We start from the raw sequence: 27,605 nt of genomic DNA, 5'->3' as shown, positions 1-27,605 counted from the left end.
GTATCGTCGCAAAGCGCTCTCCACCCCTCCCTCACAGCGGCGGAAAGGTGCCACACTTGGCGGCCGGCTGGGAGCTCGCTGCAAGATGGCGGCGCTGGCAGAGGAGCAGACCGAGATGGTGATCAAGCCTGACCCGGAGGGACCGCCGCGCTCCCTGCCACGCAGCCGGCGACTGTCCAGGCGAGGGCGGCGGGGGCAGCCACAGCAGCAGCCATAACGGAGGCGGCGGCGGCGGTGTCGCGGCGTCCTCAGCCGGCGGCGATGGCGGGACTCCGAAGCCCGCCGGTGGCTGCTCCGGCAGCTGCGGCGGCGGCGGCGACAGCAGCCCCGGGGGCGCGGCCGGGACTTCCGGCAGCCGCTGCTGAGGGCATCGCCTCTCAGGACCGGCAGACCCTGCTGGCCGTGCTGCAGTTTTTGCGGCGGAGCAACCTACGCGAGTCGGAGGAGATCCTGCGGCGCGAGGCCCGGCTGCTGGAGGAGGCGGCGGGAGCCGGCGCCCCAGGGGAGGTGGACGGGCCCGGGGCGGAGGCCACCAGCGCGCTCCTGAGCCGGGTCGCCTCCGCCGCCGCCGCCGGCCCACAGGCCGGGCCCCGGCTCGGGCTCCGGCCCCGGCTCCGGCGCCTGCCCCTGCGTCCGCGGGCCCCCGCCGTCCTCGGTGACTGGAACGGGGAGCTCGGGGGCCGCCCAGACCGTGGCCGCTCCGGCTAAGAGTGAGTCAGAGGGTCGCCGGGGCTCGGCGGGGAAGCCCGGCTAGCTGTCAGGGGCTGCCGGCCCCGCTCCTCTGCGGGTTTGGTTTGAATTTCCTGGGCCCGCCTCTCCGGCCGCAGCCCGCCCCCTTCCGGAGCGCGCCCAGCGCGTGGGCACAGCCTCCGCCTGGAGCCTGGAGGCTGTCCTTGCCTGGCTGCTCGTGGGGGTGCGAGAGGGCGGACGGACGGGTGCATGCATGGATGGACCGCTGAAAGGATGGATGGATGGAAGAATGGACGGATGGATAGATGAGTGAAAGGATGGCGAATGGATGGATGGAAGGATGGACGGATAGATGAGTGGAGGGATGGTGGATGGATGGATGGCTAGATAGATGTGCTAGCCGGGCTGTGGGGCTATGAGCACAGACTTGGATGTCAGCCTTCCACAAGCCCGGGGCCATTCTGGAGGGATTGGTGCTGAGGCACCTGGGGCTCCTCGGTATCCTTGGTTAACCCTCGGGTTTTTGCCCCCAGCCTTGCTACCCTGTGCCTTAAAGTCTTTAGATCACCAAGCACCTATTATCCTACATTCCTTGGCTTCCCCTCAATATCCCGCCTTGAAAACCTGACTCCAGGAATCGAAAATATACTAAGCCTTGCTTGCTTGATGTGCATAGCTTTTTGCTGGGGTGCTGTGGAGTTTGCAAAAGAAATGAGAGTTTCCAAGTCCAGTTGGAGAGATAAGACAGATTCAGCCAGAACAATACATCACAGTCTCCTGGCTTCCAAAATCCCACTTCTACTGGAAGTCTTTCCCTATTCCTCTTAATTCCAATGCCTTCTCTCTGTGACTATCTCCAATTTATCCTCTAGAGAAAGTGTTAGTACATATTGTTTGCAAATTCTTTCATCTTTGGATTGTGAGTTCCTTGTCTTTTGCTTTTCTATCTCAGTGCTTAGCACAGTTCTGGCATATCATAGGTCCTAATTATTTCTTACTAACGTGGTATATGATTAAATGACCAAATTAGTGTTGCAGAAATTTGTGCTATAGGGATTCACACTGTGGCATTGAATGAGGGCTAGGAAGGTCCTGGCAGACTGGAGGTCAGATTTGAGCTGGACCCTAAAGGATAAGTATGATCTAGGTGAGTGAGAGGGGGGAGATAGCCACTCCAAGGAAAGATTAGCTAGCAAGACCAGCCTGGCTGGACCAAGGGGGCTTTGTGGAGGGGAGTAGAGAGAGATAAGACTAGAAAGTTTGTGGTTTTTTTGGGGGGGGTGGTTTGGGCAAGGGTATGACATTTAGGAATGTTTCCTGGGGGTAGTATAATGGTGGACTGTAGAAGTTGGGTCTTCTGTTAACTTAAAGAGGAAGGGAAGGGAATAAGTATATAGCCACAACATAATGAGAAAAATCTTACATATCTGAAAACTCCTGTGGCAACTTACCTATTCAGAACACAGCTAAGACATAAAGAGTAAGCAAAAATAGTCACTAAAATAGATATCTCAAAACCCCTGTAAAAAATACATGTAGGTTACCTATAGGAGAAGCCGTTAATCAGAGCTTGTTAGCTTGTATTTTACATATAGTTCTAACAAGCTTGCCTATTCAGTTTCCTGCTCAGAAATTGAATGTTATAAGGTTGAGGCTATCAGTAATGAAGAGTGACTACTAGAGAAAAGAGAAGCTGTAGTATGTAAACATAAGAACTAGGAAAGCATGCAGTCTTGGGTCATTGCATATAAGAGCAAACTACTCTTTCCTATTTAATATTACTTTGTATATATATTTTGTATTTACTTTCCTCTCTGTGTATGTATTATATTTCCCCTCCCCCAAGAATATATGCCCCTTGAAGGCAAGGACTGTTTCATTTTTGTCTTTATGTCCCAGCACCTAGCACATTGCCTTGTATATAGCAGGTGCTTAATAAATGCTTATTGGATTGAATTACATACCTTAGTAGGTCCTAAGACATTACTGTTCAGCATAGTATAGCAATTAATATTTATAATGATGACTCTTAGTCATGAAGAAAAGGTCAAATTATATCTGGAATCCTCAGAAATGTATACTATATTTAGAAAGATTTCTTCCCTGAATAGTTAAAAAAAACAAAAACAAACTTTGGTGTTTGAAGATGTAAGTTATCCAGAGTAATTTATTCCCTAGGGGTCCTAGATAGCAGTGACTTTACTATCATAGTGTTTCAAGTGACAGTAGCATTTTGTTCCTTTGTCAAATTAATTTAGAATCATATGAATCACGGGATTAGAGCTTAAGAAATATTGGAGAGTCTAGTCCCCCATATTTCTAGATCTGAAAATGGAGCTCAGAGAGCAGAAGTGATTTACCCAAGGCCAAATTTGTGAATACTCTGCAGTTGACAGATTATCTTTCTGGAAGCTGCTTTTTTGTTAGGGGTTCAGTGAGGCTATCAGGGTAAGTAACTTGCCCAGGTCTCACAGCTAATAAGTATCTGAGGTAAAATTTGAACTCAGGTCTTCCCGACTCCAGGGCGGGTACTCTATCCGCTGCCCCACCTAGCTGCCCCTAATCTGCTTTTTTAATGGTCATGTGTTACTATGTATGATGTATAAGAATCTATATTAAGTTTTCAAGAAACAAACTAATTTTTTTGAAAAGCTTGTCATTGTACACATTTGCAGTATGACAATTAAAAGGATATATGTCTTTGGTCTTTGCTCTTTGCAAGGAGAATAACATGGCTATTAAATTAATATTTGTATAATATTTTGTGTAAGCTTCTTGCAAGTAAGGATTGTTTCATTCTTTGTACTTGTGTGCCCAGTGCCTGGCACCTACCAGTCATTTAGTAAATTCTTGTTGACAAAACTTTTTTTCAATTTAATTTAGATAATATTTGATTACCTACTACATGTCAGGATCTGTTTGGTATTGAGGGGACCACACAGAAGAATAATTAAATTAAACATTTATTAATCATTTACTATGTTAAAGGCACTGTGCTAGGTACTAGTCTCTCTTTCCTTCTCTTCCTCCTTCCTTCTCTTTCCCTTTCTGCTCCCCTTCTCTTCTTCTCCCTCCCTTACACACATTCCCATCCCCCACAGCCTTTGCCTTTGAAAGGTTTACATTCTTGGGGGGAGGGGAATTCAGTAAGTAAATATAAATAAGTCTTAAAATGACTTGAGAAGAAGGAAACACTAAAAACTACAGAGATTAGGACAGGCATCAACTAGAATGTATCCTTGAACTGAAACAAGCCAAGGATTCTGAAAGGTGGAAATAAATGAGGAGTGCATTCCAGGCCCTGGGATGGGAGATAGAATGCTGAATTCAGGGGACAGCCAGGAGACCACTCTGACTGGAATGTAGAATGCATAAAGAGTGTAATGTGAAATAAATCTTGAAGGGTAGGCTGGAGCCAGATTGTGAAGGACTTTATGTGCCACATATATTGGATCTATATGAGTGGTACAGAGTACCATGAGAATTTAAAAAATGGTAGGATCACATGTGTAAAGTGAAATCATTCCAGATAAAATATTAAATTATTTTTGCTGTTTGATTTTGGATTACTTGATAGTAGCCACAGAAATACAAAGTGGTAGATGTATGTGGCAATATGCAAAGACCCATAAACAAGCTCGGATTCTTTGTATGTATTGGGGGAGGGGAAGAGAAGGAGAAGGGAATGGATGTGAGTCATGCTTCGCCCCTGGACATCATGCCAGAGGTTTCCTAGTGTTTCATTCTCCCTGAAGTTTTTTCTTTCTTTTTGCAGTTGGAGTGGTGGCTGTAGAAGACCAGCCTGATGTCAGTGCTGTGTTGTCTGCCTACAATCAGCAGGGGGATCCAGCGATGTATGAAGAGTACTACAGTGGACTGAAGCATTTCATTGAATGTTCCTTGGACTGTCATCGAGCAGAGTTATCTCAGTTATTTTATCCTCTATTTGTACATATGTACTTGGAGTTGGTCTACAATCAGCATGAAAATGAAGCGAAATCATTCTTTGAGAAGTATGTGAATGTCACTGTACTTGAGGTTGTCCATATACTGTACTGTAGAATTACAAAATTTCAGAGCTGCAAGGAACATTTGAAGTGATCCAGCTCAGCCTCTTTCTAATTACATGAGTAAATTGCAGGCCCACATGGTTTAAATGACTTGCCAAGTATCACAAGTCTAGTTAGTGGCAGGTTCAGGATTAGAACTCAAAGTCTCCTGACTCCTAGATCTCGTTGCACTTCAGCAGGATTCCTCACAAAAGTATATTTCTTTGTGCTTTTATTATAAAATACTGTAGCATGACTGAAAATATAGAAGAAAGTTAATCGCCAGTGACTAGGGTTTACTTCCAAGAATTTATTCTTATTTTACTCCAATCATTTCCATCTCTTCCCATCTCTTATTACTGCTACCTCCTCAGGTTCTTCTGGGTAAGTGAAAAGAATAAGGGACTCTCTTTCCTTGCCTTGTATTTGTACTTGCCGTAGTTTGGACTCCAGGATGCAAGTATGGATGATACACAGTAGGCCTGGCCCCGAGCTGAATGCTCAGCCTCCACTCATTTGCCCAGGAACTTGAAACTTCTAATTTCGGCCAAGCTTCAGCTTTCCGACCAAACATCAGAGTTCATTTGATATTTAGTAAGAAGAGAGTATCGTGTTGCTAACAACAAATGTTCTATTGATATTCCAAAGTCAGCTTGTCCAAAACAGAACTTATTTCCCGAAACCCACTCCTTCCCTACCGTAGTGGCTCTGTCATTTACCTAGACACCCATCCTTGAATCTTGTGGTGTTTCTTTTCTTCTTTCTTCCTTACCTGTCAATGTCTAATCATCACCAATCTTTAGATGTAGCTGTCATAAGACAAGGCACTCCTTTTGAATCCCCACTCTGCTTTCTTGGTACTTCTAGGACCATGGCCTAGTCATTGGACCTTATGGCACCTTAGTCTCCTCCTTTCTAGGGGGGAGGATTGTCCTGCATGACCTGATCTCTTCTGGATCCTATCATCTTATGATCCTCCTGTCTGTCCCTGTTGTACTTCCCAAAGGCAGTCCTTTGTTACCACCTGCCTGGATTACTGATCCCCCTGCCCATCTCCAGACTCTTGTCCTGCCAGTCCCTCACGCTGCTACCAGATTCATATTTGCACAGATCTGCTCATGTTAGTCCTCTGCTCAAAATACGTTAATGGCTTCATATTGCTTATTAAGCCCAGCTTGCACATCTTTACCTTTCAGAGCTTATCTCTCATAACTCACTTCCAATTCATTTCAAAGGAATATGTGTTAACACTACAGCCAAACCAAACTATTTCCTGTCCCTTGTATACATGCATACCTTTGTCATGCCATTATTTGTATGTAGAATGCCTGTTGTCACTCCCCACCCCCTATGCCCCTTTTGTGCCTTTTGAAATACTCCCTAATCCTGAAGATGAGTATACAGACCAAAGGGTACTTCTAGAAAGCCTTCCCTGGCTCCTTTCTCAAACTCTGTCCTTTCAGTCCAGAAATTATCTTTACTTCCTCTGATCTCATATGGTACTTTATACTTTTTTATGCTGTTATATTCTATCTGCACCATAATTCCTTTATTATTAGATAATATTACATATTTCCATATCATAAAATTTCAGACCTGCAAGGAACTTTGAAATAAACTTTACCTCCTACCAGATTATAAGCTCTAAAAGGTCAACCACTCTATCTTAATTGTTTATAATTTCCCCCACCCTCTGGTTGTGGTGGCAGCGATGATCCCAGCTAGAGGCTGGTGGATTACTTGGGCTTGTAGTAGACTAGCTCTGTAGGGTGTTTTACTAAGTCTGCCCCGATTTGATGAGCCCCAGGGAGTGGGGGGCCATCAGGCTACCTAGGTGAGTTGGCCTCATTAAGAAACCAAGCAGGTCAAGACTCCTGCAACACTCAGTATTAGGACTGGGCCCTTGTGTGGCTTTTGTACTTCAAGCCTGGGCAAAATACCCCATCTATTAAAAAGTAACCAGAACAGAAACTCTGCCCTTTTCCCAGTGTCTATCACAGTGAAAATGAATTAATGGAAGTGAATGAGCACTACAGTAAATCTTTGAACTATGAATCAGAGTTAAAGCATACTTAAATGTTTCTGTTTCTAGATTTTTGCCTTTGAGTACCCTTAATAAAAATAATAATATAGTTCATTATGTAGTGCTTCGAGTTCTGCAAAGTGTTTTATAAGAACCTGGTGAGGCAGATAATGTAATTATTTTAATTTAGCTTTATGCTCAGCATAATGTGAAATGTAGCCAGTGTGAACAGTTTTATATTTGAGGGTTATAGATAGAAAAACAGGTATTTATTATTAAGACCAGAAGACTTTACTCAGTTACTTTTGGAATAATTAATTTGCATGTTTAATTATTTTTTTGCTATCAGCATTTTGTAATCATAAATGTAGAGGTAGAAGGGCCCCAAAGGACCCTAGCTATAACATGTATATTAAAATGATGATATTTAATGTGTTCGTATAGTAAGTAAATACTGAAAACTTAAATATCATATTGAAAAAGCATTCATTTAACCCAGTTTTAAATAGGGAAACATTTTTGTGTTGTAGTCGAAAGACTATTAGACTTGGGATCAGGAGACTTGGGTTTGAGTCTCAGGGCCTGGCTCTGCCACCTCTTAGTCGTGTGATTGTGGGCAAGTCACTCAAACCTGGATCTCAATTTCCTCATTTGTAAGTGGAGATAATGATACCTGTCCTGCCTTTGTCCTAGGGTTATCATGAGGATCAAATGAGATGCGGAAGCACTTTGATAAACTATAAAATGCTATGCAAATGCTACTATTATTGCTAAGATGAATGTTCCCAAACCCTCAAATACTGAAGTAATGGCTGTACTTCTCCTGCCTTTAGTTTCAGTAACATAGATTATTTACTTCTTTTTTTGAAATCGTGTTATGTATTTCATTGGCAGATGAAATGGTTATTGTATAGAATCTTAATGGCTGAATTTAAGAATTGAATTAGAGTAAGTTAAGATGAAATTCATTCTTAATACACTAGCTGTGTTAATCCTTGTTTAGCAGACTGCTTTGAAGGCGCAGCAATATTACTTAGGATATATGGGAGGGAGGCAAATAGCATAATGATAATGAAGAAAAAACTAGTTATTAAAATTAATCTTTTAAAAATTGAAATAGGTTTCATGGCGATCAGGAATGTTATTATCAGGATGATCTGCGAGTGTTATCTAGCCTTACCAAAAAGGAGCACATGAAAGGGAATGAGACCATGTTGGATTTTCGAACAAGTAAATTTGTTTTGCGCATTTCCCGTGACTCTTATCAACTCTTGAAGAGACACCTCCAGGAGAAACAGAACAACCAAATATGGAACATAGTCCAGGAGCACCTGTACATTGACATCTTCGATGGGATGCCTCGGAGTAAGCAACAGATAGATGCTATGGTGGGAAGTTTGGCCGGAGAGGCAAAGCGAGAGGCAAATAAGGCAAAGGTATGGGCCCAGTGCTGGGACATGTATCATGCAGAGAATCAGAATCAGGAGCATTGCCAGTGGATCAGCTCACACGTTCTTTTAGCCGATCAGTTTGTCAATAAGCATTTATTAAGCACCTGCTGTGTGCTGGGCATCGTGCTAAATCTGAGAGTAGCTGGGGCCACACAATGAAGTGACGTTACAGTGATAGGGATGTTTCATTTTCTAAAGAAGGGGTGTACATAGTTTGTTTTAAACACTGGCCATCTTGTCAGCATCTTATTTCACTGTACATTAGTGGGAAAAGTGCATTAGAAATGCCTGAAAGTATGTATTTCTTTGAAATATTTGCTCTTTTGATTTATAGGTTTTTTTTGGCTTGTTAAAAGAACCAGAAATTGAAGTTCCTTTGGATGATGAAGATGAAGAAGGGGAGAATGAAGAAGGAAAGCCCAAAAAAAAGAAACCTAAGAAGATAGTATGGGATCTAAAAGCAAAAAACAAGATCCTAATGCTCCCCCTCAAAACAGGTTAGCGAGAAACCTTGGCGACCAGACAGGGTCTTCTGTGAGGCCGCTTATATCTGCTAAGACCGAAGCATTGTTTGACAATCTGTCTTTTTTTTTTCCCGTAGAATTCCTCTTCCTGAATTGAAAGATTCAGATAAGTTGGATAAGATAATGAATATGAAAGAAACCACGAAACGTGTGCGTCTTGGTCCAGATTGTTTGCCTTCCATCTGTTTCTATACATTCCTTAATGCCTATCAGGTTGGTGAAATAGTTTTGAAAGTTCGGGATAGGATAGTTTGAATTGATTTTGAAAGACTGCCTGTGAAATATAGTTAAAATAGGCCTAAAAATTGGGTTGGGGATTTAACTTTGCTCTTTGATTTAACATATGAATATGATTTCATTACAGACAGCACAATTGTAAGACAGACAGGATTAGAAAAAACACACCATTCCTTGGAAAGTCTTTGATGATTTGCAGCAATCACACTTAAATATCCATTTATTATTGAATTCAATCAGTGGAATTTTCCATAGAATTATCTGAACTTTTGAGAAATAGGAAGCTTCATGATTTTGTACTGCTAGGCTTGGAAGTTTCTGTAGCCTGCATTATATAAGCTTAAAAAGTTTATATTTAAGATTATACAGTACTGTTTGTAAATTTTCCTTGTGTGTTATTAAAAAATTTGTTAGTTTTAGTTTACTGTTAATTATATCATTCAGGTAAACTTAGATGATTTAAAATTAAAAATGAAGGGAGGCAGGTAGGTGGAAAGTGGTGAAAGATCACCTTGATGGATATTCTTTTATGTTGATTGCTTTGAGACAGTGGGGTTTTATCCAGTTTTTTTTGGAGGCAGTCTAGGATAAGTGACTTATTCAGGTTCACACAGCAAGTAAGCATCTGAGAGGCTGAATTTGAACTCAGATCCTTCTGACTTCAGGGCTGGCGCTCAATGTTCTTTGCCTCCTAGCTGCCCTCCAATTTTTTTAATCATGGGAGGATTCTCTCCCATGCACTCTCAAAATTAATTAGGCAGCAGTCACTGTGTTTTGATTGTTTTTGTGGGATTTAATTGTTGTGGTTATTTACCAGATATGAAACACCATTTGATAGCATTTTATACTCCTCTTACGTACCTGTCATATTCTGCTGTATATTATCTGTGCATCAGTCAATCAACAAGCATTTATTAAGCACCCACTAGGTGCCAAGTTCTGGGGATACAAATACAGAGAATGAAAGGATCCCTACCTTCAAGGTGTTTACATTCTATCAAGGGAGACAAGAAAATATAGGACAGATATAAAGGGAATAAGCAGAGGAGAGCTAAATTCAAGGTAGTTGGAGGACCTGGTTGGGGGAAGGGCAGGGTGCAGTATCAGGAAAGGCTTCATGTAGAAAGTGGTGCTTGAGCTGCTTGGAGGAAGTGAGGGATTCTCTGAGGTGAAGGTGAAGAAGTGCTTTCATTCTAGGCATGGGGGACAGTCAGTGCAAAGGGCTGGAGACTGGAGATGGAGTGCTATTTGTGAGGACTAGACAGAGGTCAGTTTGGCTGAAGGATAGAGTAAAGGAAGAGGAATGTGAGGTCAGAAAGGGAGGTTAGGACTAGGTTGTAAAGGGGCTTTAAAAGCTTAACAGAAAAGTTGACATTTGATTCTAGTAGTAATAAGGAGCTACTGGAATTTACTGAGTAGGGGAGCAGCAGCTTGGTCAGCTCTGCACATAAGGAAAATCATGACTCCTTCCAGTCTTGTCACATTCTGGCATTGGCTGTGCTGGTCCTCAGACATGGGCCACAGACATGGATGGCATTGTCACCCGACTCACCATGTCCCTGCTACTTGTCCCTCATGAGAAACACCTGTTTCTTTTACTACTCAGCTTAAGGGACATCTACATGAAAGCCTCCCTCTTACCAACACTGCCTTGAGTGTTCATTCCATTCACATTCTGCATATACTCAATATGTGTACATGTTGTCTTTCTTTGAATGTAAACTCTTTGAGGGCAGGGAACTGGTTTCACCTTAGTCTTTGTACCCCTAGTTCTTAGTAAGTACTTGGCAACTGATTGATTGTGCAGAAGGTGGGTGGGAGCTGAAGCAGGGAGACGAGGAAGCTAGAGCACGAGCCCAGGTTACAGGTGAGAAGAACTCAGACTAAGGTGGTGGTTGTGTGAGCAGAGGAGTCAGATGCAAAAGATGTGGAGGAGGGCGAAACCAAGATTTGGTGACTGAGTGGATATGTGGAGGGAGGAACTGAAGATACAAATCTGGGAGACCAGAAGAATGGTGGGAACTTTGACAGAAAGAGGGAAGTTTGAAAGAGGGGTGGATTTGGGGGAAAGATGAATTCTGTTTTGGACATGTTGAGATGAGATACATTTATCTAGTTGCCCCTTCTAAGTTGAAAAATCATTGAGAGCAGGCATCTTTTGTCTTATTTGTGGTACCCTCAGCAGCAACCCCCGCACCTCCACCACGGTACAATGCATGGCATATAGTAGGAACTTAATATTTTTTCAGTGTGAATACAGGATCTGCAGTATGACTTCCTGTTAAACCTTCCCTCCTTTTTACTGACAGGGTCTCACTGCAGTTGATGTCACCGATGACTCCAGTCTGATTGCAGGAGGTTTTGCTGATTCCACTGTCAGAGTGTGGTCTGTGACTCCCAAAAAGCTTCGTAGTGTGAAGACAGCAACAGGTAATAGAAATGCTTCACTATGACTTTTTCATTGACTTGTCACTATGACTTTCATTGACTTCTGATCTTAAGGCCATTGCCATAAACTTCTGTTCCACTTGGTTTCATTTTAGCTTATAAGATAAGAATAATTTTTCCATATTCCTTGAATGTATAACACCAGAAGATCATGTAAAAAACTGGGATAAGGGTTTTCATTTTATATACAAAAAGAAATGCTTTTGTAGGTAAAGAAAATAGTTAGGGTAAAGCCTCATTTTAAGGGAAGTTGGTTTCTGGTAGTAACACTTTAGTATGAAATACTAAGACAAAAATCTTAATGACATAAAGAGTAACAACATTTAATAGTGAGATGAATGATATATTCTGTTAAATTATGATACGGTCGGTTTTTGGCAAATGCCATTTAAATTATTGCTGTCTGAAATTTTTTCTAGATCTCAGCCTTATAGACAAAGAATCAGATGATGTTTTAGAAAGAATCATGGATGAGAAAACTGCAAGTGAATTGAAGATTCTCTATGGTCACAGTGGGCCTGTTTATGGGGCAAGCTTCAGTCCTGACAGGTAAAATATGAAAAGCAGAAAAGGTAAATTAGGTGGCATCATATTGTGATTGGGCAGAATGTTTTCTAAAGCTGCAGTATGCAAATTAAAGTATTACTGAAAAGTGCTAATACTGCACATATTCATTATGGTTAGATTTAAGGATCTTGCCTTTTGTTAATTTACTTCAGGGCCCCAATACAAAGGAATAACAATTAAAATACACAGTAGGATAGTAATAACCTCCTGAAAGTGCCTCTTCAAGAACCGTTGTGGGAAACATGCAAAGCAAATTTACTTGTTTGAAAATTCAACATGATCTCATCCCTTTTCATTTGCTTTTGGATAAGGCCATTTAGCACTCATAAATCATCGTGATTTATAGCACTTTGAGGTTTATAAAGTGCCGTATAAACATTTTCTCCTACATGAAACTCTCTGAATTAGGGGATTTTATGTTTGGAACATTTGATAGGCATGCTGAGTTGGATTCAGCTACCTCTCACTGTCTGCTGCTGTCTTTGAACAAACCTCCTTACTGATACCTGATACTTTGTTAATAAATGTAAAGAGCGTACTTGTGCCTGATTGAGACTTTCATGTTGTAATCAGAAAATCAATGAAAATACTTCTTCAATCTTATCTTATTTTAAGAGTTATGATAGAAACAGAAAAGGCCAATTGGAAGAAACACTGAATAGCTAACATTCAGTGCTTGATTTGGAGTCAGAAGACCTGAGTGTGAATCCTGGCCTTAATAGTTACCCGTATATTGGGCAAGGCACCCAACCTCTCTGGGATCATTTCCTGATCTGTAAAATGAGAGGGGTAGTCTAAGGTTTCTTTGAGCTCTAAATCCAAGATTTCTATGAATACGTCTCTTGTGGATCTCTAGATCCCACCCCCCCAGGAATAAGGAAAGCATTCTATGTGGTTACATATTCTATGTTTGCTTAATTGAGAATTTTCACTCGGATAAACACACCTCTTTGAAAACATAGTCCTTCAGTCATTAAAATATTTTGAGAGGCAAGAGTTTGCCTTAGGTACAAAATGTCTTAAAAGTGACATTTTCTTATGGTTGGGTAAGGGAAACATTCTATTTTCAGTGCTAAGCCATAAAAATACTTTCTGAAGATTTGAATTTTTATTAATTTTTCATAAGGTGGCATGGGACCATAATTAGCATTTCTATAAATGTTGGCAAAAATAGAGCTCGCTTTCGTTAAGTGTTTTATAGCTTACAAAAAGTTTCCCAACCCTGTGAGGACACGTAAGCAGAAGTAGTATTTGCATTTTACAGATGAGGAAACTAAGACAATTATGTGTTAGTGTATAACTAACACATGGCTTGGACTCAAGAAGACTTGGGTTTGAATTCTGCCTCAGAGGGTAGCTTTGTGACTCTGGGCAAGTGGTGTCACCCCAGCACCTACCTCGGTTTTTGTAAGGTTCAAATGAGATAATGCATGGGGTGGGTGTTTGGTCTTGACCAGAGTAGCTAGCATTAGCACTTGGAGGTTTTCCACTCCTGTACTTACGGTGCATTCTGTCTAGGAACAAAGCCAGCAAGGTATTGTTAATCAGCTCTTCCTAACATTCTCATTTGTGGTGGCAGTACAGAGAAAGAACATTCACACTGATTTCTTTGTATCCTTAGGAGAAAATGGAGTCTAATTTCCATTTAGAATAGAAATCACCTTTATCCTTTTTTTCTTTCATTTTAGAAACTACCTACTTTCCTCCTCGGAAGATGGCACTGTCAGACTATGGAGTCTTCAAACATTCACTTGTTTGGTAGGATACAAAGGACACAACTATCCAGTGTGGGACACACAATTTTCTCCGTATGGATACTATTTTGTGTCAGGAGGACATGACAGAGTGGCTCGGTAAGATTATAAATTGTACTTGTCAGAGAGGAAGATGTGGTTTTACTGGGAACAAGCATTTTGTCACACATGGTTTACAGTTATTCAGTGCCCTTCAAGCAACAGATCCTTAAAACAGCAATTAGTGTTATTTAACAGAATGGTAAATTGACACAGAGCTTGTTATTTCTAATCACTTGAACAGAGCTAGAGTTAATCAGTTATAAATTCCAAAATTAACATGGAAACAGGAGCTGGATCTGGATGCAATTATGTGAATACCATCAGCCCTCCTATTCTACTCCCTTATACTCATCCCAATCTGAACCATCCTCTCACCCTGTCATCACTTTTGTAGAATGAGGCAGAAAGGAGATGGACTCTGATATGGACAAAATAAGATGTTCCTATTGAGTTCTAAAAATGGATTTTCTTAAATAGTTTCTCCCTCCCCCTTGCCTCCCCTTCCAAACTCTTTTGTAACAGAAAAATGTAAAAATGTACCATTTGGAGTATATACAACACTGCCGTTACCCCCCAACTTCTCTCCTGAAAAGATAGATATTATTATGTGTTTGTTGGGACTGACTGGTCATTATGATTACTTGAAGTTTGGCTTCCTTTAAAAAATGTACATTATTGTAATTATATATTGTTTTAGTTCTGCTTACTTAATTCTGTATCACTTCATAGAAGTATTCCCCAAGTTCTCTAAAAGTTTTTTTCTTTCATTGCAGTTACAGTCTATGGCATTCCTCTATCACTTTGTTTAGCGAGTCCTCATTTGATGACTATCACTGTTTGTAGTGTTTTGCTACCATAAGTGCTGCTGTGAATACCTTGGTCTATATGGGGACTTTTTCTCTTTGACCTAGTGAGAGTATATGCTTAGTAGTAGAAAAACTGGGTCAAAGGGCCAAGGTGAGACATTTCTATCAATTTTTGATGATTCAAACATTTTTCCCCAGAATGACTGGGCTATTTTAATATACCATATTGTCTTAGCTGAAATCCTTCCTAGGGCAGACTGGACAGTGAATCATGACAGAATTAGAGAAATACCAACATGTAACTTCAGAAGTCATCTAGTCCAGCCTATACCAGAACAGGAATCCTTTCTACAAAATCCACAAATAACGTGTCAGCCAACTTTTCCACGAAGGTCTTTCTTCACAGGACAGAAGCCATATCTTCCCCCGAGGCAGCCCATTCTACTTAGAGGTAGCTGTGGTTGATAGGAAGTTTTTCCTCACGTGAAGCTAGAGCTACACTAAATTAACTTATTTCTCTTAATACAGCAGTTACATTAAAGGTGGCAGAACTACTTTAATAAAAAACTTATTTCATATTTTGCTCAAATGTTAAATAAGATAAAATATGAACAGAAAATGCATTAATTTCCACACTTTCTTTATGTAGTGTCCATGCTTCATATTTAACTCACAGGAGTAGCTAAATATGCAACTGCTGTAACTGTCTAGGTTAGATTTCCAAAAAGCCTTCCTCCAGAGACTTAGGGGGGAAAAGGAATGTTTTTATTCCCATAGTAATTAGCATATAGCTCTGTCAACAGATTTTAAAATGGAAATCTGCTTTTTTTCTTCCTTTGACAGCCATACAGTTTAATAAACATTTAATTTTAGATAGTTTGGGTACATCTTTTATGGTTGAGTATACTAATAAGAACCTGTGTTTTACCATGTTTGTTTTAAAGCTGCCTTTTTGTTTGTTTTGTTAAGGTTATGGGCTACAGATCATTATCAGCCTTTAAGAATATTTGCTGGCCACCTTGCTGATGTGAACTGTACACGATTTCATCCAAACTCTAACTATGTTGCTACGGGTTCAGCAGACAGAACAGTAAGGCTATGGGATGTCCTGAATGGGAATTGTGTAAGGATCTTCACTGGACATAAGGTAAATTATAAATAAAACTATCAACAAGATACTATTCCTTTTTAGGAGAAAAATGGCCCTAATTTCATTAAGTGAATAGTAATATTTATTTCAAATGCTTTGTATTACTATTGGAATCTGTAGTTCAAAATTCAGTTGCTATTTGAAACTGTTTTTCTTTAAAAAGTACATTTTCACATGGTTTTCCATTATAGGGACCAATTCATTCTTTGGCGTTTTCTCCCAATGGGAGATTCCTGGCTACTGGAGCAACAGATGGCAGAGTACTTCTCTGGGATATTGGACATGGCTTGATGGTTGGAGAATTAAAAGGCCATACAGATACAGTATGTTCACTTAAGTTTAGTAGAGATGGAGAAATTTTAGCATCAGGTAAGGAACTAGAAATAAAGGGGTTGAAGTAAATCTCTCGATTAGTTTAAAAAACTCTCTTTATTCTTTACCCATCTCTTGCTTTCCTCCATAGCAATTCCAAACCTGCTTAGTGGTATGGATTATTCTCTTAGGCCCAATCTACTTTATATTTTACATTGTTCATAACTGGCCCTTTATCAGAAACTTGTTAAAAGTGCTAAAGTATAGAATTTAATAGAACATCAGAAATTAGTTGATGACATTATATACTCTCTCCATAGGGTCAATGGATAACACAGTTCGTTTGTGGGATGCTATTAAAGCATTTGAAGACCTAGAGACTGATGATTTTACTACAGCCACTGGACATATAAACTTGCCTGAAAATTCACAGGATTTATTGTTGGGAACCTATATGACCAAGTCAACACCAGTTGTACATCTCCATTTTACTCGAAGAAACTTGGTTTTAGCTGCAGGAGCTTATAGTCCACAATAAACCATCTGTATTAAGACTTTTTGAAAGCCACTCTCTGAAAAAGAAATACTGAAAAGTAAAATACCTCAAAGATTAACATTTAAGCCACAAAGAGTATCTTAGCTGAAAGGATCTGGAAGGAAGCTTCTTGGAAATCTAAACTGGATAACAGTTCTACAGTAATTGCATATTTAACTACTTTCTGTGAGTTGGATACAAGGCATGGACACTGTAGAAAGAAAACGGTGCTTTGGATTATGTGGAAACTATGCATTTTCTGTTCAAATTCCATCTTAATTTATTTTCTTTAAAAAAACCGTAATTATTGACTTCAATAATTTTTACCCACTTGAAGGTTCAAAAGACCTTAGTGTCCAATGTAACACTAAGTTTAGATTGGATGAAGCTCTACCTGGGTATATTCCTGATATGAAAAAAATGAAATTTAGCTACTGTGTGGCACTTAAGTGTAACAGACTAGTTGCCTACTCTAATGGTTTCCTAACTGTTCTTCACCTTGAACAATCACATATACTCTCAGCCCAGTGACATCAAATAAGCAGGGGCCTAGTCTTAATTTAAATAAACCTCTTGGCCTCATGAGTAAAACTCACTGCACTATTTACAGAGGTCTGAGTAATTAACTTAAGTGCAACGGAGAATTTCATAAGCCAGTGAAGGAATAGCTCCTGTTAATAAAGAAATTCTCTTATGTGAAGACAATAAAGGACTGATTCACATGGGAAGTGACTTCCTATGTCTCCCTAGTCCCCTCCTTGTAAACTAACAACCTTTTGTGGAGGGAGCTTAGAATAAAGATGTTCAGCTAAACTTTGGTTTCAGTTAGCTGACAAATAAAATATAATACACTTGAAGTCAAATGCAGACATTTCAGTTGCTTACCTCCAATTCAGAGCCTTGCTTTGGGAAACTAAAAGCAGATTTAGACAGACAAGTCACTGCCAGTTTTCTGCCTTTGTTGTATTTTGTACAGTTTTTATATTTTTGATACCTTGTAAATAAAAACAAGCCAACTTTTCTGAGTTCATGTTTTATTTCAAGAGCTATAGATTACATGCTAAGTTGACAGCAGGTCCTTTAGCCAGGGAACTTGATGATGGACAAAGTATACACACACACACACACACATATACTGGGCTCCTATAAAAGCAAAAAACAAAAACATAAATGTGAATACATATACCAATTTAAAGGCAAACATCTGTCAAGCATTAGATGTCACAGTATTCACTTTGGGAAAAGATCACTAAACAGAAACTGAAAATTCAATTTAATAAATACTTATTAAACATCTAGTGTGAATAGAATACTATTTTATCTTCTAGGGAAAATACAACATAGTATCTGCCATTATGAAGTTTAAGGTCTATTGGTGTACATATAATAAAAATACATAAGTGCCTAAAAAACGCAACTAAGCTTTGGAGGGAAGAGGGGGTGTTAAGTTCAATACCAACTGGGGGGATAAGTGAAGGTTGGTCTCTTGGAGGAGGTATTATTTGAATTGGACTGGAAAGGATGAGTAGAGATGGGAGTGTCTCAAGAACATGTTCATTCCACCTAACAAAATTACAAAGCCTGTCCTTTGTAATTAATGCATTTGTTAAAACATAATTCCTACAGACACTTTATCATTGTTATCATCCAAACATCTAAGGAACTATTCACATATGATTCAAACTGTGACTTAAATTATATGTTCTAGTGGCACCAATTTTATAGTGATTAAAAACAAAGTTGAGAATTTAGCAGAAAACTTTAGGTTTAACAATGGTAAAGAGCAAAGAAATGCTTAAAGTTCTAAGAGGCAATATTATGTTTCCAAATATGTGAGGTGAAGCTCTATTTGCCCTATCCCTTAAAAACAACTAAAATGCTACGAGAAGAAAGTTGCCCTCTAAAATAGCAATTGTCTCTTATGGTTTTTGTATTACAGGCACTTTTCATCTGTAACATATCCTATGAACAGACTTTAAACTCCAGAAAACTTTCTTTTAGCAAAGTAACTCAGGAACCAAAACATGGAATTTGTTCTGCTCAGTCACAGCCACAACGTTTTGACACACCATGTCAGTGTCTTACCATTTATGTTTCTTTCACAGCTGGAGTTTTTTTAGACCTTGCCTTGAAGTAAAGTATGAGCAAAGCGATTCCTCCATAAGTGGCCAGTACATACTAAATAAAACCAATCAGAAAAGCAATGTTACATCAAAATTATCTTAAAATAGAATGGCCCAAAGTATCGCCACCAAGTACTTACATTCTTTCTGCCATTAAGGGTGTATGAATTGAAGTATTTCTTAAAACCAGTGAACTGATACTGACTGTCAGATTCTGGACCTGCCATAATTGAAATCCTAAATATAAAGAAAAACCCAACAATTAATAGGTTTAGCTGCAATTTGATTTGAGCAAATAAGTTAAATTTATTGCAACATAACTGAATACAGCAGCTAACAACAGCTTTCTCCTGGCTGGTATTGGACTTCTTAATTAATAGCAGCTAATATTTACATAGCACTTTAAAGTTTGCAAAGCATTTTATATAGAGAGAGAATTGGCAGATGGTTGACAGTGAAGTGATTTGTCCCTGATGAAGCAGGATTAGGATGTATTTCTTGCCAGCTCCAAGTCCAGCTGGACTATTGCTGCCTTGCTTCATCCACTATCTGAAGTTCTAGCACTGGTATAGCTAAAACATATTACAATTCAAATAATGAGAGCTAACATCTTTATAGCACTTCATGATTTATTCAGGGCTGTCCAAACTTAGGTTTTTATTGAAATAGACAATATATTTTGATTTGCCATTTTAGGGAGAGCTCTGCGGTAGATGGGCTTCATTTACTAAAGCATTTTTGTAAATTTCTATGCTTATAGGCGGGCTGCATGCAGTCCTGGGGCCGAATTTTGGACAGCCCTAATTTATACGAAGAAGCACTTTACACACATTCTCTCATGTTTACAAACAATTGGTTCCATGTTATTGCCAGGTTTGGTTTTTTCTGGCCTTCCTTTGTATCTTCAGTACTTACTAAGCAAATGCCTGGCCCTTCGAAGATGCTTACCATCAAATAACTTGTTGACCTGACCCTCCCAATACAGTCAAGTACTACCCCTAGCCTCAGATACGTAACAGAGTGTGATCCTGGGCAAATCTCTCTCAACCTCACCAGTAAAGTAGAGATAATAGCACGTACCCCAGGCTAGTTAAGGCAGCTAGTTAAGATGTATAGAGTGCTGGGCCTGGAGTCAAAAACCTGAGTTCAAATGTGACGTCAGACATGAGCTGTGTGACCCTGAGCAGGTCCCTTAACCTTGTTTGCCTCAGTTTCCTCATCTATAAAATGGGCTGAAGAAGGAAATGGCAAACCACTCCAATAACTTTGCCAAGAAAACCCCAAAAGGAGTCATGAAGAGTGGGACATGACTGAACAAGAAACAACAGGGCTGTTATAACGATAACTTTATGCATAGTGAATTACAAAACTCAAAGCATTATAGTTATTATTTTATGGCTGATAAAACAAGCTAAGAGAATTTATACAACTTGTTCAAAGTCCTAAAGCTTATAAATAGCAAAAAAGGGACTAAAACATAGGTTTTATGACTCCAAATATAATACTCTTGTCAAAACACCACTGCAATCTTTAATTCAACCTTTAAATCAACACAGCAATAACAAAATAAGGAGGTTAAGTTTCTAATCCTGCCCCTGCTAAAGATTTTAGGATAACTGTACAACCTGGTTACCAAACTGCTAAAACCTATAATATATAATAGCTTGTACTTTCAAGTTATTGGAAACCCTATGTCCTTATATACTCTATTTTTCTTTAGATATTTATTTATCTATCGCTGTGCTAGGACTGGTGTTCTTTAGCTAAGGCTAAAGGGTCCAGCTCTAAATCTAAGATTAATCATCCACATCCATGTCAAATCTTTTCTTAGCTTTTATGGTTGACTTATTTTGTGCTTATCTTCTCAGAGTTCTTAGGGCCCAGGAAGCCAACCTTACATTTTGGAATTTTCCACAGTAGAGATAGGAACTCTCAGGTATCGAAATTCCCTCGACCAATGCAGGTCACCACCTTTCCTGTAATTTACAGTCTTGGTGTTGCCGGGAGCACTGAGAGATTCACAGAGCTGCCCGGGGTTAGGTGGCCAGAGTGTGTCAGGGGCAGGCCTTGAACCCAAGATTTCCCATGTGTCAGGGACCAGTTTTCTATGCTCTATGCTGAGCTGCCTCTCAAGTTCTCCAAAATACCTTGCACATATTAGCATAATGGTTTTCATTCTCTCTCCGGTACTCAATGGACCCTTATGTGCCTAACTCTGGAGAAGATGCTAAGGAGACAGACAAATACGGGTCGATCATCAAACTCGGAGATCTTGGCTTCCAAACGTGAAACCACTAGTTTTCTCCTGTACTCCCCACTCACTCCTGGTCCGGTCTTTCCCGTCTTTGGTACCCGAGGTGTCTTACCACGTGACTGGGGCCTTGTTACTTTTCCCCCCTCAGGGCCCATTTCTTCCTCTGTACTACAACTCATTTATTCCTAGGGTCCTCCCCTCCCCCCGGCTCTGACACCCCAAGATTCTTAATCCTGCCTCATTCTTTTCTGTTGACCCCAATTCTTGATCATCTGTCACTGTTCCATTTCCAGGGCCTTCCGCTCCCCCTCCCCCACTCTTTTTCCCAGCCTTTCCCCCCCTTTTTTCAGTATTCTCTTTTATGAAAAGACTGGGGGTGGGGAAGAAGGGGAGTGCACGTTTTTGCAAACACCATAGAGAACCAAACGAATAAGGAAATGAGAATTAGAGGCCAGTCGATGAGAAGGCGCTTCAATCAGGACCCCACTCCCCACTCCTGCCTGGGCCCTTCCTTCATTCTCGCTCTCCTCCAGGCCCCCTCCCCACTGCCGGCCTTGGCCTCCGCAGCGCTGGGGACTCAACTATTAAATCGCCCCCATAGACTTCGCGGTACTCCGGGCTCCGAAGGGACTCAGGGCCCCCGACTTGCCGAATGAGGGATCCGGAAAAATGAGTTAGGAGTCCGGGATCGTCCGCAATTTACTCACCCGACCGCAGGACCCACCGCAGCCGCTGCCCTTCACTGTCCGCTGCGGCCGCCCCCAACCCCGACCCGGAAGAGCCCGCCTTTTTCCCCCGGCGTCCGCTAATAGGGCGAGAGGAACGCAAGTCTCGCCCTCGATTGGTTGGAGTTGGAAAGCCTCTGTCCTTCCGTTGTTGATTTCACGCCCCCTTACCCCCCACCCCCCGGCGCGTACCACTTTACCTGGGAGCGAGCGGAAGCAGTTTTCAGACGGCGATTTACTTCCGGGACTGCTTTGGCGTCGGTGATCCACGTGGGTCCGAGCTGATAAGCCGTAGCTCGGGAGACTTTCTCCCGCGGCTTCCACTTCCCAATCCGACCGTCTGACGGCGGCTCCCGGGACAGGTAAGTGAGGCAGCCTGCGTAGGAAGGAGCGCGTTGGAGACTCCAGTCACCGCTCATTCCGTCTTACGTGTGTCGCACCTAGAGTTTCCCTCCTCCGGGCCTCAGTTTCCTATTTGCAAAGGGAGGGGTTGGGCTAGATGAGAAGTTCTTAAACCAGGGTCGGCCTGAGGGCTTAGGGCTGTTCTTTGAATACATTTTGATCCCTCTTTCATTGTAATTGGTTTCTTTTTGTAATCCGGTGTAGTTATTTTCTGCATTTAAAGCCGTTATCTGGAGGAAGGGTCCATAAGCTTTACCAGCATGCTTACGGTGCCCAAGATGTAAAAAATGTTTGGATCGGATGGTTTTTCTAAGGTGCCTGAAAGCACTAATGCTTTCTATTTCTGTTGGCAAACTGACAATTTGCTGAGGGCCCTAGAAGGTAAAGGGGTGGTTACTGTTCTCTGGAGGTCTAGGTTATTAGGTCCGACTTAGATTCTGTGGAGACTTTCCTTAATCCACACGTAATGATAATAATGATCACATGATCTGATCCTTTGTAAATTCTGAGATGGCTCAGTAGAAGGAACACGGGCTTGGAGTCTGGAACACCTAAGTTGTAATCTGGCCTCTTGACACTAGCTGTGTGACCTTGGGGCAAGTCTCTTAACTTCTGATTGCCTGACAGAAGGATTCACTGGAGAGGGAAAAGGCAAACCACTCTGGTATCTTTGCGGAGAAAACCCCATGGACAGTATGGTTCATAGGGTCATGAAGAGTCGGACATCACTGAGCAGCAAATCAATGAGTTAGTGCAAGCCTTACTTTCCCCATTTTACAGATGAGGGAATGAAGAGAGTAATAGGCCCAAAGGTTAGTTCTTTCTTTAGACTCTGAACTCCATCCAGTCTTGATAGTCGTGTAACTGGCCAGTGTTTGACTCCTCTTCCCAAGAGATAGGTGGATAGTTGAGGAGTCAGGAGAGAACTCTCCTGTAGACACGTGTGAACGGATCACGTTAGTGAACCCCTTTACCACCACACCCAGCTTCCCTGGGAGATCCTTTTATTTTGCCTGTAACTGTTATAAAGTGATCCTTTGGGTTCTGTCGTTAATGTGGTAGGAGCATTGAGGGCTCTGTGGAAATGGATGTTTTGTAAGGACTCCAGGGGATCAAGCAGCAGCAGTTGATTAAAGATCTGTGGCCTTCCGTTTTCCATTTAAAGACAATGGTTTTCAAAATGTTGGGTGGTTTAAGGCCTGGGATCCAGAGCTTCTCAGTCTTGGCTGTTCTTTCCTTGGCCCAGTGATGCTTAGGAGGCGTATTACATTTCACCGTCATTTACTGCATTTTTTTTCTTTAAGAAATTGACATGGCATCCCAGGAGGACAGCTTCCCTCGAGGGGGTTTGAAAAAGAAGGCGCACCCAGAGAAAGCTCCCCAGCAGCCAATTGAACACGATAACTTATTTGATGTAAGTCAGCCAGAAACAGGCAATGACAGTTTGATTCTAGAGCTCTTAAGAAGCCTGGACTTGAGAATGGATCACTTTCTAAAAATGTGTGTGTGTGTGTGTGTATGTGTGTGTTTGTGTGTGTGTACGTGTACCAGATTCCTCTACAAAGAGCATCCAGTACTGGGTTACTCAGACTTGAATCTCAGGGATTTATCTCATACCTTAGTTTTCAGATATTTGTGATTCTGGATATAAGATACCCTGATGCTCTTTTGGTGAAGGGGAGGGATAAAATGAAGTGAGACTTTGGCTGTTTTTGAGATGGGTTTGGGGGGAAACTAGAGGAGGGTCATAGATGATCATAGAAACATGGATGCAGAGCTGTTGTTATACAGTCCAACCTGTGTCTGCTCTACATCCTTCCCTAAGACTGTCCCTTCTCCAGTCCAGCCCATACACAGAGCAGGTGGTTTTCCTAAAGTGCGGTTCTGATCATGTCATTCCCCTGCCTGTTACTGGTAGGATCAAGTCGGAGATAGAGATACTCTGGCGTTTAAAGCCCTTCACAACCTGACCCTAACCTGCCTTTTACTGTTATGGTACATTGCTTCTCTTAATCAGCCATCTGTCCAGCTAAACAAGCCATCTTGTTATTTTTCACACAGAGCACTCTATCTTTTGTCTCCTGTCTCTTTACCTTTACAGTGACTCTCCCCCTCCCAGCCCCCCACCCATATTTCTAGAATCTATACTCTCTTAACCTCCAACTCATAGAATCCTTTCTTTAAAATTCTGCCCAAGTGCCACCATTTACATGAAGACCTTTTTTGATCCTTTCCCACCGCCCAATTTCCCTTTCTTTGTATCTGTTTCAAATGTATTTATTTGTGCACATAAACTTCATATCCCCATGCCTAGCAGAGTACCTGATACATAGTAGTAGGAACTTCATAAATATTTTGGATTGATTGATAGCATAACTTTTAGACTCCAGTCATTCATTCCACAGACTTTCACTGAATGCCTATTGTATCAAGGCCTTGTGCTTGGTAAGAGCTGGGAAGACAAATAAGATGTGGTCCTGCCATCAAGTCCCATAGGAAATAAAACATATACACAAACTAGCTGTGATGTGAGGCAGGATATAGAAGGTGCCATAAGGATGGTACAGAGAAGGCTGTGCTGTAAAGTTTAGAAGAGAGGGCAGCCCTTTTGACAGAAGGGCCAGGAAGGCTTCTTGGAAGAGGTGGCATTTGAGGTAGGTCTCTAGGCAGAGATGGAAAAAAGATCACAACAGCATTCTTAAAGATAGAGATGTTTGTACCTGTAGATTAGAGTACATAAAGGGGCTGGGAGATAGAAGAGGTAAGGAGGGAAGATAGGTTGGAGCCAGATTATAGAGGAGGCCTAAGGAGTTTTAACTTAATTTTGGAGGGAATGGAGAACTGAAGGTCTCTGAGCAGGGTACGGATGTGATGAGGGCCAGACTTCAAAAACATTAGCAAAGATGATTTGATGTATGGACAAAGAGAGGATATGTAGGTGTCTGTCTTGGGCAGGGAGAATGGAGTGCTTAGATTGAAGTGTGAAGAGCCTGGGCTTGTGGTTCAAGAATTGGGGTGGCAGAATGTCAGAGGGAAAAGTTAGGAATTGCATTATGTTCTCTTTCCCTGACTTCTCTGGGTCTTTGTGGGGATTTCTTCTAGATTCCTACTGAGGAAGGATCCCGAAAAAGAAAAAGGAGCCAAGAACAAGCTGCTAAAAATAAAAGGCCAAAAGCAGAAAAAAAACAGCCCAGCAAACCTGAAACAGAGCAGTATGGGATACTCAGCATTGAGGTTTGTTTGCCAGTGACCAGCAGGCTGGCTTTTCCTGGCTTTTTTGCTACTGAATTCTTTGGTCCCTTTCCCCTGCCCGTGGTCCTTGATCTGCCATGGTCCTGGCCAGAATTCAATAGCAATATTAAGTAAGGTTTATGAAGCAAGTGGAGAAATCCTTGACCTGTCTCATTCACTGAAATGCCAGGGTCTTTGTTGTTGGGTTTTTTTGGTTTTTTTTTGAATGTCAGAGAAGAAATGGACTTTAGAGGTCAGTTCAGTTTACCTGAGGTCCAGTTTACCGAGGTTCAGTTACCTGAGGTCCAGACAGGGGGAGTCACTGTCACTCACCCAGGGTCACAACTAGTTAGTGACAAAGCTGAGACTAAATATAGAGTCTCCAGACTCCATGTTGTGCCCTATTCCCCCACCCCCACCGAGGTGGTTCATTTTCGGTTTTTCCAGGCTCTAAGTGAAGGGATGCGGCTCCTGGGCTGTGTGAAGGAGGTAAATAATCTGGAGCTTGTGGTCAGTCTGCCTAATGGTCTCTGGGGATACGTGCAAGCGAGCAATATCTGTGATGCCTATACCAAGAAACTGAATGAACAGGTGGATCAGGAGGAGCCCTTGGAGGTAAGGGACCTCAGCTCTGGAATTGCTGTGGAATGGGGGTGGAAAAGGAAGAACATTTCTTCTTTCTAGGCCTGGGTAGGTTGGGAGCTTATTACAGAGCCCCTGGATGTTTGACTGCTCTCTAAATGGCAATTCAAGTCTTCTTCGATTAAGGAAGAGAATTCAGTGCATGGGAACAATAATAATGACCCCCTCAGATCTGTTTCCACTTGTTTTCAGAAGCCACGATTGGTCTCTTCATTGGCCAGAGTCCTGAAGTCTTTTCACTCTGGTTTTCTTTTATGTTAATTGTGTTCATCGTGGAAATTAGTTTTGGGGTTCTGCCTGTTTCATTCTGTATGAGTTCGTCCAATTCATCTAGCCAGTCATCCAGCACTTCTAAAGTGCTCTCTGTGTGCTGTGCACCATACTAATCTGTGGGGATACAGAGAAGGGCAGAAGCACAGTCCCTGCCCATTTTCCCACAGCCCCTCCAGTATTTGCCAATCTGATGGAGGTGAGATGAAGCCTCAGAGTTGATTTAATTTGCATTTCTCTTTATTATTAGTTATTTGGAGAACTCTTTCATGTATTGGTGGATAGTTTGCCATTCTTCATTTGAAACTTCAGTGTTGAATAAGGACTTTGCATTGCCTTCTTGGTGCAGCCTGGTCTGGGGGGGGGAGCAGGGACAGCTTGCATAACTCATCTGAGACATCTCTGCCCATTCAGTGATGCTGTTGGGAAATATGGTACAGACCTATCTCTGCCAGATCCCAGCCCCTCACAATCCTCAGTCAGTTTTCTTGCAAAATGGATAGCAAGGGTTTTCATATTGACTTCCCCCTCCATCTTACAGGCTGTTTTGAACACATTAGAGAAAGTACAACCTGGGGTTTCCTGACTCGGTTCGGGAGGATGTACATTTTAGCTGGGCTCTCTTGTCTTCATTGTGCAGGAGCTGGCTCCCTTGTCCAAGTTATTCCAGCCGGGGATGCTGGTACGCTGTGTTGTCAGCAGCCTCAATTCTGCCTCGAAGAAAAAGAGTATCAGACTGTCCCTGAACCCCAAAGATGTCAACGCAGTGCTCAGCCCTGGGGCCTTGAAGCCAGGCATGGTATGTGGTCTGGGGCTGCGGGGGAGATGCATGTATGAGAAAGGTGACTGCCAAGCTTGTCCACACATGTGCTTACCTTCTGTCATAGTTGCTCACAGGCACAGTGCACAGCGTGGAAGACCATGGTTACCTGGTGGATATCGGTGTGGGAGGGACTAAAGCCTTCCTGCCTTGGCAGAAAGATCAGGAGTACATCAAACAGAAAAGCAAAGGTGAGGGGAGAGACGGGGGTGGGGGTGGGGAAGAGTCTGTTAAAGATCAGTTGTTTAAAAGGGCTTCATAGGACCACATTGTGGTAAGTCTGTGAAAGGTCCCTTGACTGCTGCTGTTAGCTCATCTCCCAGGCTGTCAAGTAGGTCGATGGGGCTGGGTGAAGACCGCTTGCTTTACCGAATGGATAGAAAGAAAAGGGTTGGCAAGGCCTTACCCAACTCGGCTGGAATGTGGATTCTCCTTCATCTTTCTTGATGCATCCATTCATCAGCCATTTATTAAATACTTACTATGGGTAAAGCACTGTCCTAGGGGCTGAACTTTGTCCTACATGTCCAAAACATCCCAGAGGCTAGAG

At 41.7% G+C, this 27,605-nt stretch overlaps 3 protein-coding genes across 3 annotated transcripts in view; 2 read left to right on the top strand and 1 right to left on the bottom strand.

The window, feature by feature from the left end:
- Window positions 1-85: 85 nt before the first annotated feature.
- Window positions 86-17,594, top strand: TAF5 (TATA-box binding protein associated factor 5). Its single transcript, XM_036736995.1, is given in 15 exon segments — window positions 86-147; window positions 149-284; window positions 286-581; window positions 583-710; window positions 4,466-4,703; window positions 7,883-8,198; window positions 8,548-8,650; window positions 8,653-8,710; window positions 8,815-8,950; window positions 11,284-11,404; window positions 11,842-11,971; window positions 13,678-13,842; window positions 15,561-15,738; window positions 15,933-16,110; window positions 16,374-17,594. Coding segments are annotated over 15 exon segments (2,463 nt in total). The 3' UTR covers window positions 16,592-17,594.
- An 11-nt stretch (window positions 17,595-17,605) lies between these two features.
- ATP5MD (ATP synthase membrane subunit DAPIT) lies at window positions 17,606-21,747 on the bottom strand. Its single transcript, XM_036736994.1, has 4 exons — window positions 21,673-21,747; window positions 18,852-18,948; window positions 18,674-18,766; window positions 17,606-17,731 (listed from the first exon to the last, which is right to left on the bottom strand). Exons 2-3 carry the CDS (start codon window positions 18,936-18,938, stop codon window positions 18,677-18,679), a joined length of 177 nt encoding a protein of 58 aa, XP_036592889.1. The 5' UTR covers window positions 18,939-18,948; window positions 21,673-21,747; the 3' UTR covers window positions 17,606-17,731; window positions 18,674-18,676.
- Window positions 21,748-21,922: 175 nt separating this feature from the next.
- The window catches only part of PDCD11 (programmed cell death 11), a 40,960-nt gene continuing 35,277 nt past the window's right edge, over window positions 21,923-27,605 (top strand). The window contains exons 1-6 of the mRNA XM_036735965.1: window positions 21,923-22,052; window positions 23,397-23,506; window positions 25,195-25,326; window positions 25,771-25,938; window positions 26,876-27,034; window positions 27,123-27,246. Coding sequence (XP_036591860.1) covers window positions 23,405-23,506; window positions 25,195-25,326; window positions 25,771-25,938; window positions 26,876-27,034; window positions 27,123-27,246 — 685 coding nt within the window. The 5' untranslated portion in view covers window positions 21,923-22,052; window positions 23,397-23,404. The remainder of the gene's footprint in view (window positions 22,053-23,396; window positions 23,507-25,194; window positions 25,327-25,770; window positions 25,939-26,875; window positions 27,035-27,122; window positions 27,247-27,605) is intronic.

This window comes from Trichosurus vulpecula, chromosome 8 (genome assembly GCF_011100635.1).
Source record: "Trichosurus vulpecula isolate mTriVul1 chromosome 8, mTriVul1.pri, whole genome shotgun sequence".
NCBI classification, from domain to species: domain Eukaryota; kingdom Metazoa; phylum Chordata; class Mammalia; order Diprotodontia; family Phalangeridae; genus Trichosurus; species Trichosurus vulpecula.
The sequence above is the reverse complement of the archived record's forward strand: the minus strand, read 5'-3'. Positions and strand labels throughout refer to the sequence as shown.

Excerpts from the sequence above, each read along its gene's own strand:
- ATP5MD (XM_036736994.1), bottom strand. The coding sequence starts at position 18,938 with ATGGCAGGTCCAGAATCTGACAGTCAGTATCAGTTCACTGGTTTTAAG. Across the intron at positions 18,767-18,851 it reads CCCTTAATGGCAGAAAGAAT|TATGTACTGGCCACTTATGG; the intron begins GTAAGTACTTGG and ends GGTTTTATTTAG.